The sequence below is a fragment of the Pleurodeles waltl genome, chromosome 10, assembly GCF_031143425.1.
Source record: "Pleurodeles waltl isolate 20211129_DDA chromosome 10, aPleWal1.hap1.20221129, whole genome shotgun sequence".
NCBI classification, from domain to species: Eukaryota; Metazoa; Chordata; class Amphibia; order Caudata; family Salamandridae; genus Pleurodeles; species Pleurodeles waltl.
In genome coordinates, this window is record NC_090449.1 from 467828694 (window position 1) to 467841772 (window position 13079).

At 44.2% G+C, this 13079-nt stretch overlaps 1 protein-coding gene across 1 annotated transcript in view; it reads left to right on the forward strand.

Annotated features, from left to right (window-relative positions):
- The window catches only part of LOC138261625 (SCO-spondin-like), a 1514343-nt gene that overhangs the window by 1252846 nt on the left and 248418 nt on the right, over positions 1 to 13079 (forward strand). Inside the window, exon 103 of the mRNA XM_069210750.1 lies at positions 5393 to 5595. Coding sequence (XP_069066851.1) covers positions 5393 to 5595 — 203 coding nt within the window. The remainder of the gene's footprint in view (positions 1 to 5392; positions 5596 to 13079) is intronic.

Here is a 13079-nt window from a genome sequence, read left to right on the forward strand (position 1 = left end):
ACCCAGGGCATTGGGGTTCCAGGAGCTGCTTATAGACTGCAGCATTTCTTTTGCCACCCAAAAGCATCTCATACAAACACTTCTTCAGGACTGCCATTTTAGCCTGAGTGAAATAGCGTAAGCACTATTTCACAGCCGTTTTCACTGCACCAGGTCACTTATATGTCACCTATATGTCTAACCTTCAGACCCTGAAGGCTAGGTGCATAGTACCTGTGTGTTAGGGCACCCCTGCAGTAGCAGAAGTGCCCCCACGTCGTCCAGGCCCATTTTCCCGGACTTCGTGAGTGTGGGGACGCCATTACAAGTGTGGACTACATATAGGTCAATACATATATCTAGCTTCACAATGGTAATTCCAAATTTGGCCATGTAAGGCGTCTAACAACTGGGCATTGTACCCTAAAAATGATTCTGGTATTGGTGGCACAATTCCATGCACTCTGGGGGCTCCACCATGGCCTCCCAGTACTGCCATACCAGCCTTCTGAGGTTTTCACTGCAGCCCAAGCTGCTGCCACCTCACAGACAGGCTTCTGCCCTCCTGGGGCTTGAGCAGCTCAATCCCAGGAAGGCAGAACAAAGCATTTCCTTTGGGACAGTGGTGTTACACCCTCTCCCTTTGGAAATAGGTTTTACAGGCATGGGAGGGGTATCCTCCCAGAGGTTTTGGAAATGCTTTGAAGGACACAGATGGTGACCTCCTTGCATAATCCAGTCTACACCGGTTCAGGGACCCCCAGTCCCTGCTCTGGCGCGAAACTGTGCAAAGGAAAGGGGAGTGACCACTCCCCTGTCCATCACCACCACAGGGGTGGTGCCCAGAGCTCCTCCAGAGTGTCCTTAGGTTTTGCCATCTTCGATTCCAAGGTAGTGGGATACACTGTGAGCATCTGAGTGACTGGTGCCAGCAGGTGACATCAGTGACCCCTTCTGATAGGTCCATACCTGGTTAGGTGACCAATCCCCCTCTGAGGGCTATTTAGGGTCTCTCCTGTGGGTGTTTCCTCAAATTCGGATTGCAAGACTCCAGCAGGAATCCTCTGCATTCTTTGCTTCACCTTCTACTGTCGGATCAACTGCAGAACTGCTCCAGGAACTCTACAATTTGCAGCAAAGTAGCCAAGGCGACTACTGCAACTCTTTAACTTCAGCTCCTGCTAGCAACTGCAACAGTTTTCAGGTTGTGCATCCACAGAGGACTGCCTGTCTTCAGCTTGCACCAGTGGAATTAAAGGAATCTCCTGTGGAGTGACAGATCCAGCACCTCCCTGCAGCGACAACCTGTCCTCTGGGTCCCCTCTCCTGACGACAAGCGTGGATCCTGGAACACAGGTGGTGGACTGAAGTGACCCTGACGGTCCAAAGGTCCAGCTGTCCAAATTCGGTGGAGGTAAGAGCTTGCTCCGGCGGCATGTGATCCCCTTGTGTGGTGCTGTGTAGACTGCCACTTGCACCTCCTTTATCCCAGTGCTGTGGGACTCCTGTGAGTGCTGCCTGGTCTTCTGAGGGCTCTCTCTGAGTTGCTGAGAGCCCCCTCTGCCTCCCTCTTTGAGTTGAGACCCCCAGGGCCCTCCTCGGCCCGGGCAGCCCCTTTTCCCGCCAAAAGCATATCTTGCGTGAGCCAAGGCTTGTTGGCAGAATCCAGCGACAAAAACCAGCCTGCATTCATCTGCTCGATGTGGGACATCTCCTGCAACAACCAGGACCCCACAGCTGTCTTCTTTGATGCATTTCTGACTTTTTCTTCCAACTGGAGGTTTCACTTTTGCACCTTCATCCGGGTTAGCAGGGGATCCTGTTCTCCCTGGACTCTTCAGCGGTTCTTGGTCCCCTCTCTCCACATGCCTTCGTGTCCAGGAATCCATTGTTGGTGTCTTGCAGTCTTGTCTGGTTTTTGCATAATCTTCTATCACGACTTCTAGTGCGTTTTAGGAGACTTGCTGTACTTTACTCCTGCTTTCCTGGGCTCAGGGGTGGGGTATTTTAATTACCTTTGGTGTTTTCTTACACTTCCAGTGCCCCTCTACACACTACACTTGCCTAGGTGGCAAACCAACATTCCACTATTTTAGTATATGGTTTGTGTTCCCCTTAGGCCCATTGCAACCTATTGTGATTTTTACTGTTTGCACTATTTTCTGACTGTTTACATACCTGATCTTGGTTACTAGTGTTTATTTTGTGTATAATACTTACCTCCTAGGGGAGTATAGCCTCTAAGATATATTTGACCTTGTGTCACTAAAATAAAGTACCTTTATTTTTGGTAACACTGCGTATTGTATTTCATGTGTGTGAGTATTGTGTGACTACAGTGGTATTGCAAGAGCTTTGCAGGTCTCCTAGTTCAGCCTGGGCTGCTCTGCCTACAGCTACCTCTAGACAGCCTGGCTTCTAGACACTGACTATATTTCACTAATAAGGGATAACTAGACCTGGTATAAGGTGTAAGTACCATAGGTACCCACTACAAACCAGGCCAGCCTCCTACACATCCGTCATGTGATGTTAATGTTTCAACTTAAGCAAAAAGGTTAATTTCTAAATACACATCAGCACATTCCAAAACGGATTAGTAGGTGGGGAAGAGTGTAAGTAATACTGGTAATATTGTATTAAAGAAAGTTGTGTCATTTCACAAGTCAAGAAGAGGTTATAGAAGAATCATTTTTAAAAATTGTGCCAGCCTAGCAAGTTTTGCCAGTCATGCAGCATGGGTTAGACAGAGTTCAGAGCATGCTTTTAAACATTCAAACAATGACAGAGTTTAGACCTAGCGATCCATTCTCATATTAATGATCAGTATTATGGTTCTTAAATTTTCTAATTTTCTATTGGAGTCTTATCAGAGGGTACCCCAACATTAAGGGGTGAACAAAACAAAAAAGTGTTAGACCACCCACAGAGTTTGGGCCTCATGTTGCTACACTTCAGAGAGAGTTGATGGACATCATGGCTTCAGCAAAGCATGTTCTATCTGCCACATTTCAGGTTCCACTTTGAAATCTGATGTGAGATAAGGCGGGCGACTGAAAGGGGCTATTGCCCATTGCAGCCCCCTCTCCAAAATCTGGAGGGCATATCCCACTTGCCCCCACAGTTCCTACAACCATAACTTTTGATCTTGTTTCATCTCATTTGGGGCAGAGAATGTAGCGCTAGGACCAGATTTGCTGACTTTGGAACTAGAGATTCTGGTTTGGGTTTCAGCATTGACTCAACATCCAGTGATTCTGAGCACATCACTTGATCTCCCTGTGCCTAAAACAATGAATGTGACCTTGTGTAATGCAACAGGTTGCTCCATATAAAACTGCACAAAACAGATTGTGTATGTCACTGGTCAGTGCTGCATTTGTGCCAGTGGTTGCTAAGCAGTGGGCTCTGAACTCATTAATTTTTGGGAACAGGGACTTATCTTTGATATAAACTCAGGCCGTCACTATAAGTGAGAGAGGGAGATGGGGAGAATTTCAATCCCTTCAGCATATTTCTGATTGCGCAGGGGTTCTGTATTATTAGTGGTGCCAGCTTCATGATGCCCACTAATTACCAGATGCAATAAAGTACACTGCCCTTCTTAAATTTCATGAGGTCAAACCATTTGGCATTTAGCAGGGGAAAAAAAGAGTACTGGGCTGATTTCTGCAAGGTAAGCACCAAAATGTGCATACCTTTTAATATTTGCTAGTCATTGTACCATCCTGTAGGGCACTTTTTATGAGACGTTAAAGGCAGATAAGAGTGAAAAAGGCAGAAAAGGGAGAAAGGCAGAGGAAGAGAAAGGTAGGAAAAAAGTGACAAAGGGAGAAAGCTGGCCTGAAAAAGAACCTGCAAGAGTGAGAAAAATGTGTGCAAAGAGCACAGTTTTGGAGATCACAGTATTCTCAATGAAATTGAATGCATGACATGCTAAGGCAAGGGACCTTGATTTCTGTTCTGGTGGATGGGGTTACTGCCGAGCTGGGGGGGAAGGGGAGGTTTGAGGGGCAGCTATTAATAGTGCAGCAGGTACAGTGGCAACATGGGCATGCGGCCTTGGGGAGACCCTACACTCCAACTAGGGCTGTCTTTTTCTGGTTAATGTGAGCTCTTGATGCATTTTCCTTCCTTAAGTGCCTGTTCAGCATGGTGGAACCCTTGGGTTGCAACTTGCAAGCCATATGTTTATGTAACTATTTGTTCATTGTGAATAACTAGTGCCGCCTATGGGCTGATGGGAAGTGGTGAAATATTTTCAATAATGCCAGTCAGCAATAACCTCTCTTACGTCCATTGTAACTCCTGTGATTAGTAAAACATCAGTTGTGGTGTGTTAAATTAACAGCTAGTACGTCACATCTCCTTTCCGCCTGTTGATATTGCTCTGTCACACGTCTGTTTGTGACAGAGAAAGGCTGGTAATATCACCCACTCGTAACTCAGTTTGAGGTGGGCATTGAACATGGTCTGTTAATGTCAATACTTCTCTTCTTTAACCAGTAACTATTATTTAACCCTGCCATGGGGATGGGGGTGGTCTCAATGGAACTTTTACAACATCCATACAAGGACATAGCTACCAATGGTACTCCAGATGCTGTGGCACCGGGACTCAGAGGCCTACATAACCTTGTATATTGTTGCATTTTACTAGCCGTCCAGCAATAGGGGTTCCCATTTGCCTTGGTTGCACCTGGTTTCATTGCATGCTTGCTATCCAATCATGTTGTGTTGCTGCGCCCATCCTTCTGCATCCCGTAACAGAAATGAACTGTGAAGCAGGGAAGAAGCCCCAAGGAGTGGGAAACAGAAGACTGTTGATATGTTGAAATGAATGGAGAAAGGGAAATGTTGGGAGACAAAGTGGTCCTGGAATATTGTGGTCAGAATATAATCTGACCTAAATAATTTCTCCTAAATATCACATACAAAATTATAGCCCTTTTGGAGTTAATATGAAAAAATCTACACCGAATGGGGGGTATTTTGGTAAACTATAGTTAGGACACCACATTAAAGTCAGACTGTGTTTCCGTGCATAATAGTCTGATGTACAAACCTTTGGGATATCATGTCAAGCGGAGAAGGAAGTGAAAAGGAAGACCTAACTATGGGAAGAAATGGATGGATTCATAGCTAGACCCTGGAGGTCAGATGCAGCAAAGGAGAACTGATTGAGAGTGGGTGTGAGGTGGTTACGCTAGGTTGTGGTAAGAGTGATTTCAGGGGACAAGGGAGAAGTAATCTCATTCATCTCACACACCTCTCTATTTCCAGTCTAAGTGTAAATTTTAAAAACTCATATTACCCCAAACCTAATCTTAAGAAACAAATAAATAGAACGTATAATGCTTGGAAACCAAAACAAATCCTAACTTAACAGGTGTTGTGCACTTTCTTTCTCCAGTACCTGTGAGAACGGCACCTTCATATGCACCGATCTTGAGTGCCCATCTTATAGTCCCTGGTCACAGTGGAGCACATGTTCTGCAAGTTGCGGTGGAGGCCACAAGCAGCGGAACCGAACATGTGAGGAGAGGACCACAAATGGAGCACCCTGTGGGAGTGAGGTGATGGAGACACAAGAATGCAACAAGCAGCCATGCCCAGGTGAGTTTTGTTATCAAAAGATTACTAAGGTTATCTCTCATGCCATGTTATTAATATTATGCCTCTTGTGCCCATGTGAGCCATGATATATCTAGTTTTCCAATATGAGTCACAGCTATTTTACCTGGGTGTGACCGTAGAATTTTTGTGAGCACACTTTGCTGTGACAGAGTGACGAGATTGGACACTATACGAGCTACTCTCTATATGAGAGACTGAGCCTGTCTAGTTGCTGTTGCCTTGCTTTTAACAAACATACTCACCCTTTGTTTATCTGTGAAGTTGAGGAGAGGATCCTACCCCTTAAGGAAGGTGTTGGTGATAGGGAGCCAAGTGGCTTGAAGCCAGGCCATTGCATACTGTCACGTTAGGAAAATACTGGGGGACTAATTGGTAAATGTAATTCACAATGATACCACAGGCAATGATATCACAATAGGTAACGTGTTTCCCTTACAATATACATACTTCACTTAAAATTGAACAGGCCTATTTTGATTCAAGTTAACACAATCAGAAATGTGAAAGGAAATATAAATAAATAACTATATAACATAATGAATAACATCTAGCTTTTCCTCATATCATTGAATAATGGACCTCAGAAATGTCTGAAAGGGGCACTGTTTTTAAACAGTGAGAAACGCAGTATAACATACTTTAACTTCATTTAGAGAAAAAATGTTCTGGGTGTATATTTTTTAAAACTCAAACATACTACTTATTCATGTTTGTTTTCTGCTAGTCAAAGCACAGAAGACAGTACTGTTGTAGTTTATAAGGTGACGGAAGAGTTAGTGGTGTGAAGTTCCCTTTTCTTTCTCAGATAGGTGGTTCAAAGAGACCACCTGTCCCCACTGAGCGTCTCTTAAAATGAAGTGGATACTAAGAATAGGGAGGTAGGGTTATAAACACCCTGAGGCCAGGTTATGTGAAGACAGTGTTTATAAATGCAAGCAGCTGCAGTAATAGGAAAGCAGGTGACATATCTCTTCATTCTTTTCATCATGCAAGGGGAATGTAGTTCCCTATTTAAAAATAGTGGGGTGACCCCCTGTTGTCCATCGCTGACGTGTGCCCTGATCACACCCATAAAAGAGAGGCAGAGTGCTGGAAACTGTAGCACATGTGCCCTTTGTTTATCTGTTAAAATGGGGAGAGAGTCTTACCATCTAAGGAGGGTGCTAGTGGATGGTAGGAAATTCCATAGGATCCAGCCCAGCCCACACTGTAACCCACGGGTGTGCAGAATTTGCCTAGTTTCCATTTGCATAATTATGCAAATTTTCAGGAAAAGCATGCATGCACAATTGTGTGTAATTATGTGAAATGCAAAATCCGCCTATGGCACAATATTTTAGCATGAAGTACATGCTCACATTAATTTAAGGATGCATAAAAAGCACCTGATATCTTTTTCGATATTAGTATAAATAATCTTTGTGCTTGTGTGTAACTTTAAAAGCGCAATGCCCTACCCCATATAAGGGAGTCTATATGATAAAAATAAGAAAAATTCCCTCTTTTTCTTAGTTGAGTCAATGACCAAGATGCTCACTTTGATTGCAACAGTTCTCGGATGTGGGTTTTCAATCAGTTGAAGATTTTTTTTTTTACAAAGCTCAATATGCAAAAGTGAAAGTAAGATTAACACAATTTATGCTAAAAATACAGGTGAATTTGTTGACCATGGGCAAGAAACTGGTCAGTGATTAAATAAACGTGATTACTATTCTGGAGTTCTGGAATTACAGTAACAACAAACACTGCCCATGAGGCCAGGGTTGGTGCTTAATTAAGTAGTGGATTCATTTAATACATTTCTGTGCAACAACAAAAAACTAGCATCTGTTTACTTATTCTTAAAAACCTAATTCTAATACAGGGGTCAATTTTCCTGCCTTTGTTTAGTATCACTTTACTTTCTGTTTGAAAGAAGTTGGAAATCCCACATTAGTCCTTTGATTCCTTTGGGAAAAATAGGTATTTCCTAGATCAAGACAATGTTCATCCCTTCTCTTATGCAGAAGTTGTATTTATGACCCTTGTGTCCTACAATTAATTTATTTAGCTGACTGTTGAGACCGGTTATTGATTCTGTGTCAATACAAGATCCTTTTTATCTACTATATTGTAGTATAAAAATAATATTACAATTATTTATAAGATTATTTTTTCGAAAGTGTGGAATTCATGTGGGATTAATATGTTTTCTTCACTAACCAAGGATTCAGTGGATGTATTTTTTCCAAATTAGTCCGTGCATACAAGTTCCTACTTAATTTCGTAAGCAATGTGACACATTAATTAAACTTATACAATCTTCTTACACTTCCTAACGATGTTAGCACTACAAAGCTGAATGCTAATAGAAATATTTTAGTTGACAAAAGGGCTTTGAGTATTTGTAAATTTATAATTTTGACTTCATACAAGATAAAACTAGTATAGAATTAAATTGGGAAAGTGATTTAGATTGCAATTGGTCTTTGGATTTGTGTGATAGGATTTGGTCTGAATGTTAGTACTACTCAGACATTTTTATTTTCTACATTAAGTAATTTTATACACCAGCCCAACCCTATAAATATTGGATTTGCAATATGATAAATGTTAGCCACATGGTTTTTCTCCCAGTACACTTATGCATTTGTTTTTTTAATGTTCTAATATTCGTCAGTTTTGGAAGCAAGTATTGCAAAAGATTATGGATATAAGTGGACATATAAGACCCTGTTCATGTATTAATATGTATTAATATTTTAGGTGGCTGTCCTAAATATTATAAGCATCAATATCTTTTATGTTAATAGATAAATTGCTTGATAACGGCGTGGAGATTATTACCTCAGATTAGAAATTAATTGAAGATTTATTACTTAGGGCCTGGTAGATTCTAGTATGCAAGAAATAGCAATTAGAAACATATAATGTTAAACCTTTGCATCTAGAATTTGGCAGTCTTTAACTAAATAGCTTGCTAAATCATCTCAGTTGCCATATATAGTAAATGAAAGCAGCAAACCACACTACAACCCATTATTAGAAGCTGGTTGTGATTCAGTATTCAGATTTGCTTATATACATCTTTGTATATATGGTAAATCTATGAAGCCCCAGTTCTGTATATTTCTGTATTAATGTAACATCAAATTGACTGAATGTGTGTAATTGGTGCCCTCAAATCGGTATACTGTTAAACAAACTATTATTCTTTTTAGTCTTTATGTTTTATTTACATTCTACTGAAAATGTTCATTATTTCTTTTTACTGTTTTGAACCATTTACCTGATATTTATTAATTGTTGTGAGTCTGAGTCATGCATAGTTTATAGTAACTAATTTTGATATGTTACTAACTAATGGCATTATGTTATGTCTATCAGGTGATATGTATTATGATTTTATGAATTAGATTTGATATATTCTTTTATCTTTTCTGTTACAATAATATAAAACAATTACACTTGTAAAAGTAATGTATCCATGTCTGTGTACACTGGCAAAATAAAAGGCAAGATTCTTCAATGGATAAGTATGTTTGGGAAAAACAAATACCAAAAAAGTAAAAAACAGAAAAGTGTGAGGTATTTTGAGGACCAGACATATTAACAATTAACCAAAACTCCTCTGACCTCCTGATCAGAATCTGCTCGCTTTCCTCTGCGTAGCTCCACCTGTTGCTGCTGCTGCCTCTGCTGCATTCGAACTGAGAGCCTGCCTGACTCTCATTTTGAAGCACACCTCTATCTGCAGGCTCCTGCCTGCGCCTCATCCCTGGTGGCCTAGTGGCCATTTGTGTGTAAGTATCTTGCTGACACTTTTACTTTTGCCTAGTTTTTGCCATCTTTCTTTTTTCTTTTCTTTGTTTTTGTCTCTTTCTCTCTCCTTTCAGCCTTTTACTCTCCCTGTGTTCCGTTCCCAGCCGCTGCTGCCTGACCCCCGCTCTCCCTGCAAAGCGCATTCCCACCCTCCCGCCTCCTAGCTGACCGGACCCTCCCGCCTCCCTCCCCTTCTTAATGGTGGACGCTGCGCGGCCGTGCCACTGGTGCGCCAAAGGCAAGCCCGTCTCCACCCATCTGCATCTGGACTGTGCCCAGTGCTACAAACCCTGGCCCTCTGACCTTCCATTGCTATAATCCAGAGACCCTCCAAGCGCTGAACACAGGTCGCTCCACCGCCTGCCATTCCGCATCACCCAGAGACACACTTGGACCATTCTCCTGCCTCTACTGCCACCACACCCTCAACCATCACCAATCACTAGACCCTCCCGTCACTGAGCCACTGAACACCAACCCGGAGCGCCTCAGCTGCATCCTCCTCAACATTTGCTCCCTCCACAAACAGGCCCTAGAACTCTGGGACTCAACCGGCCCGGACATTGCCTTTCTCACCGAAACATGATAAACCCAACTTCTGAACCAGACCGCCCCCACCATCCCCAGCGACTACAAACTACTCTGCAAAGACCGATTTTCTCACCCAGGTGGCAGCCTGACCATCGTACACAAATCCACCCTTTGCCTGACAACCAACGAGAAAGAACACACCCCTCATGGAGCACCTCCATTTCCAGATACACCCCACTCCCAAGCCTACTTTCCATGGCATCCTCGTCTACAGGCAACCCTGCCCTTGCCCAGCCTTGAGTGACTCCATCATCGACATAATTTCTCCCCACGCTTTCGCCTCCACTAACTACTTCCTGCTCAGCAGCCTCAACTACCACATTGACAACCGCAATACCACCAACACCGCTTCCCTGCTCGAGACCCTCGCCACAATAGGACTAAAGCAACTGGTCACCTCGCCAACACACATCGCTGGACACGCACTCAACACCATCTTTTCTACCAGCAACAACATCACCTTCGACAACACCTCCATGCTTCACTGGACTGACCACCACTGCATTCATTTCACCATCACTACACCGACCATCCGCCTCCGCATACTTGAAGCCCTAAGCAGAAAATTGAACCATATCACAGAGGAACAGCTCACTAACAACCTCAGCAAGTCTCCCCCACCCCTTACCACAGACTCCAACATCTCAGCATGGAACTTCCATCAATGGATCTCTGAATGCAGCAACACCCTAGCACCTCTTCATAAGACCTCAGCTAAACACCACCTCAAGACGGCCAGCTGGTTCCTTCTGGCACTCCAGGACTCCAGGTGCACCGCAGCTGGCTAGAGAAAAGTTGGAGAAACTGCAAGTCTCTGAAAGACTTCAAAGCCTTTCAAGCTGCCATCAAATCCCACCACTACCTCATCAGAACCCCCAGGAAAGTTGTCCTGCAGGACCATATCAGTGCCACCACTCACAACACCAAAGAGCTCTTCGCCGTGGTCAAGGAGTTCGCCAAACTCCAAACGGAAACGGCAAACATCCCTCCATGTCAAGACCTCTGCAACAGACTAGCCAACTTCTTCCACCAAAAAATCGAAGACGTATATGACAGCTTCGGACCCCTAGGCCCTCAGAGCCCTCCAAACACACGCCCCAGCTCAGACCCTCCAGACCGTCACAGATCCTGCACCGCTGAACCACCCTCACCACATATGAGACCTGCTCCATCATGAGCAGCATCCAATCCGGAGTCCCTATGGACCCCTGTCCTTGCCACATTTTCAACAAAGCCAACACATCCATCACATCTGAGCTCCGCCACACTCTCAACTGTTCCATAGATACAGCTACCTTCTCCGAGGACCGGAAGCACGCCGAGATCCGCTTGCTCCTGAAGAAACCCATGGCCGAACCCCGTCGACCTCAACAACTACCGCCCTATTTCTCTGCTGCCTTTCCCAGCCAACGCCATTGAAAAACCCATCATCACCCAGCTCTGCAAGCACTTCAAGGACAACAACATCCTGGACATCTCCAAATCTGGTTTCAGGATCAACCACAGCACAGAGACTGCCCTCCTCGCTGCTACAGATGACATCCACGCGCTTCTCGACCACGGCCATACAGCAGCCCTCATCCTACTGGTCCTATTGGCCGCCTTCAACATGGTTTCGCACCTCACCCTTTACTTCAGACTCCATGCAGCCGGCATCCACGGAAAGGCCCTACAGTGGATATACTCCTTCCTGTCTGGAAGAACACAGAGAGTCAGACTCCAGCCTTAACTGTCAGAACCTACGGAGATCAGCTGTGGAGTTCCACAGGGCTCTTCCCTGAGCCACACCCACTTCAACATCTACATGGCCCAGCTCGCATCTATCATCAGGAACCATGGGCTGAATATCGTCTCCTACGCAGACAACACCCAGCTGATCATCTCACTGACTCAAAACCCCACAACTGCCAAGAAGAATATCCACAATGGGATGGAAGCCCTCTCCACCTGGATGAAGGACAGCTGCCTCAAGCTCAACACTGACAAGACCAAGATTGTCACCCTGGGACCCTCAAGCCTGGGACAACTCCTGGTCGCCAGCCACCCTCCACCCCAACAAACCACACATGCAACCTCGGTTTCAATCTGGATTCATCGCTCAACATGACCCGCCAAGTCAACTCAGTCACATCCTTCTGTTTACACACACTGACCTCTTCAGAAGATCTACAGATAGATCCCAAAAGGCTGCTGCAGAACCGTAAGCCATGCCCTGGTTACCAGCAGACTCAACTATGGCAACGCCCTCTATGCTGGCACCACCCAGAAGAACCTGAAGAAACTACAGCACATCCAAAATGCCTCCACCAGACTCATCCTGGACGTTCCCCCCTGCAAACACATTACCAATCACCTACGAGACGTCCACTGGCTTCCTATTGAGAAAAGAATTCACTTCAAACTCCTCGTCCATGTATACAAGGCCCGCCACAACCTAGGACTCACCTACCTCAACCACCGCATCACCTTCTACTTCTCCACCAGACATCTCAGATCCTCTCAACAGGCTCTAGCCGAAGTACCCCGCACACGGAAGTCCTCGCTGGAGGAAGATCCTTCGCCTACCCCATGGCAAACAGCTGGAACACCCTGCATCTCAGGCAGTCACCAATGTTACTGCAATTCAGGAAGGACCTTAAAACCTGACTCTTCAACCAAAGCACAGTGGACAAACACCCTCAGTGCCTTGAGACCCTTACAGGTGAGCATTTGCGCTTTATAAAACCTGATTTGTTTTGAAAATGCAGTACAAAATGGACTCTGAAAGAGAAAAGGGAAAAGCCGTCATAGAGTACAAAATCTAAAAAATATGTGAAAGGAATTTCTGACAATAAAATTTTTTTTTATTTTATTTTACTAACTATGACTTTGGAAACTTCTAAATAGACATAACAGGTAGCAATACCTGTAATTGAAAGTAAAACTTACAACAGAAGAGGAAGTAATATGGCAAACAGAAAAAATGGGTCAGACAGCAGATTATCTTCTTCCAGTGGCTCATATCATGTGCTTAATACTGATTGTTTATGAACCAACAGTGTGCAGAAGTTTCCACTCTTTTACCCAATCCC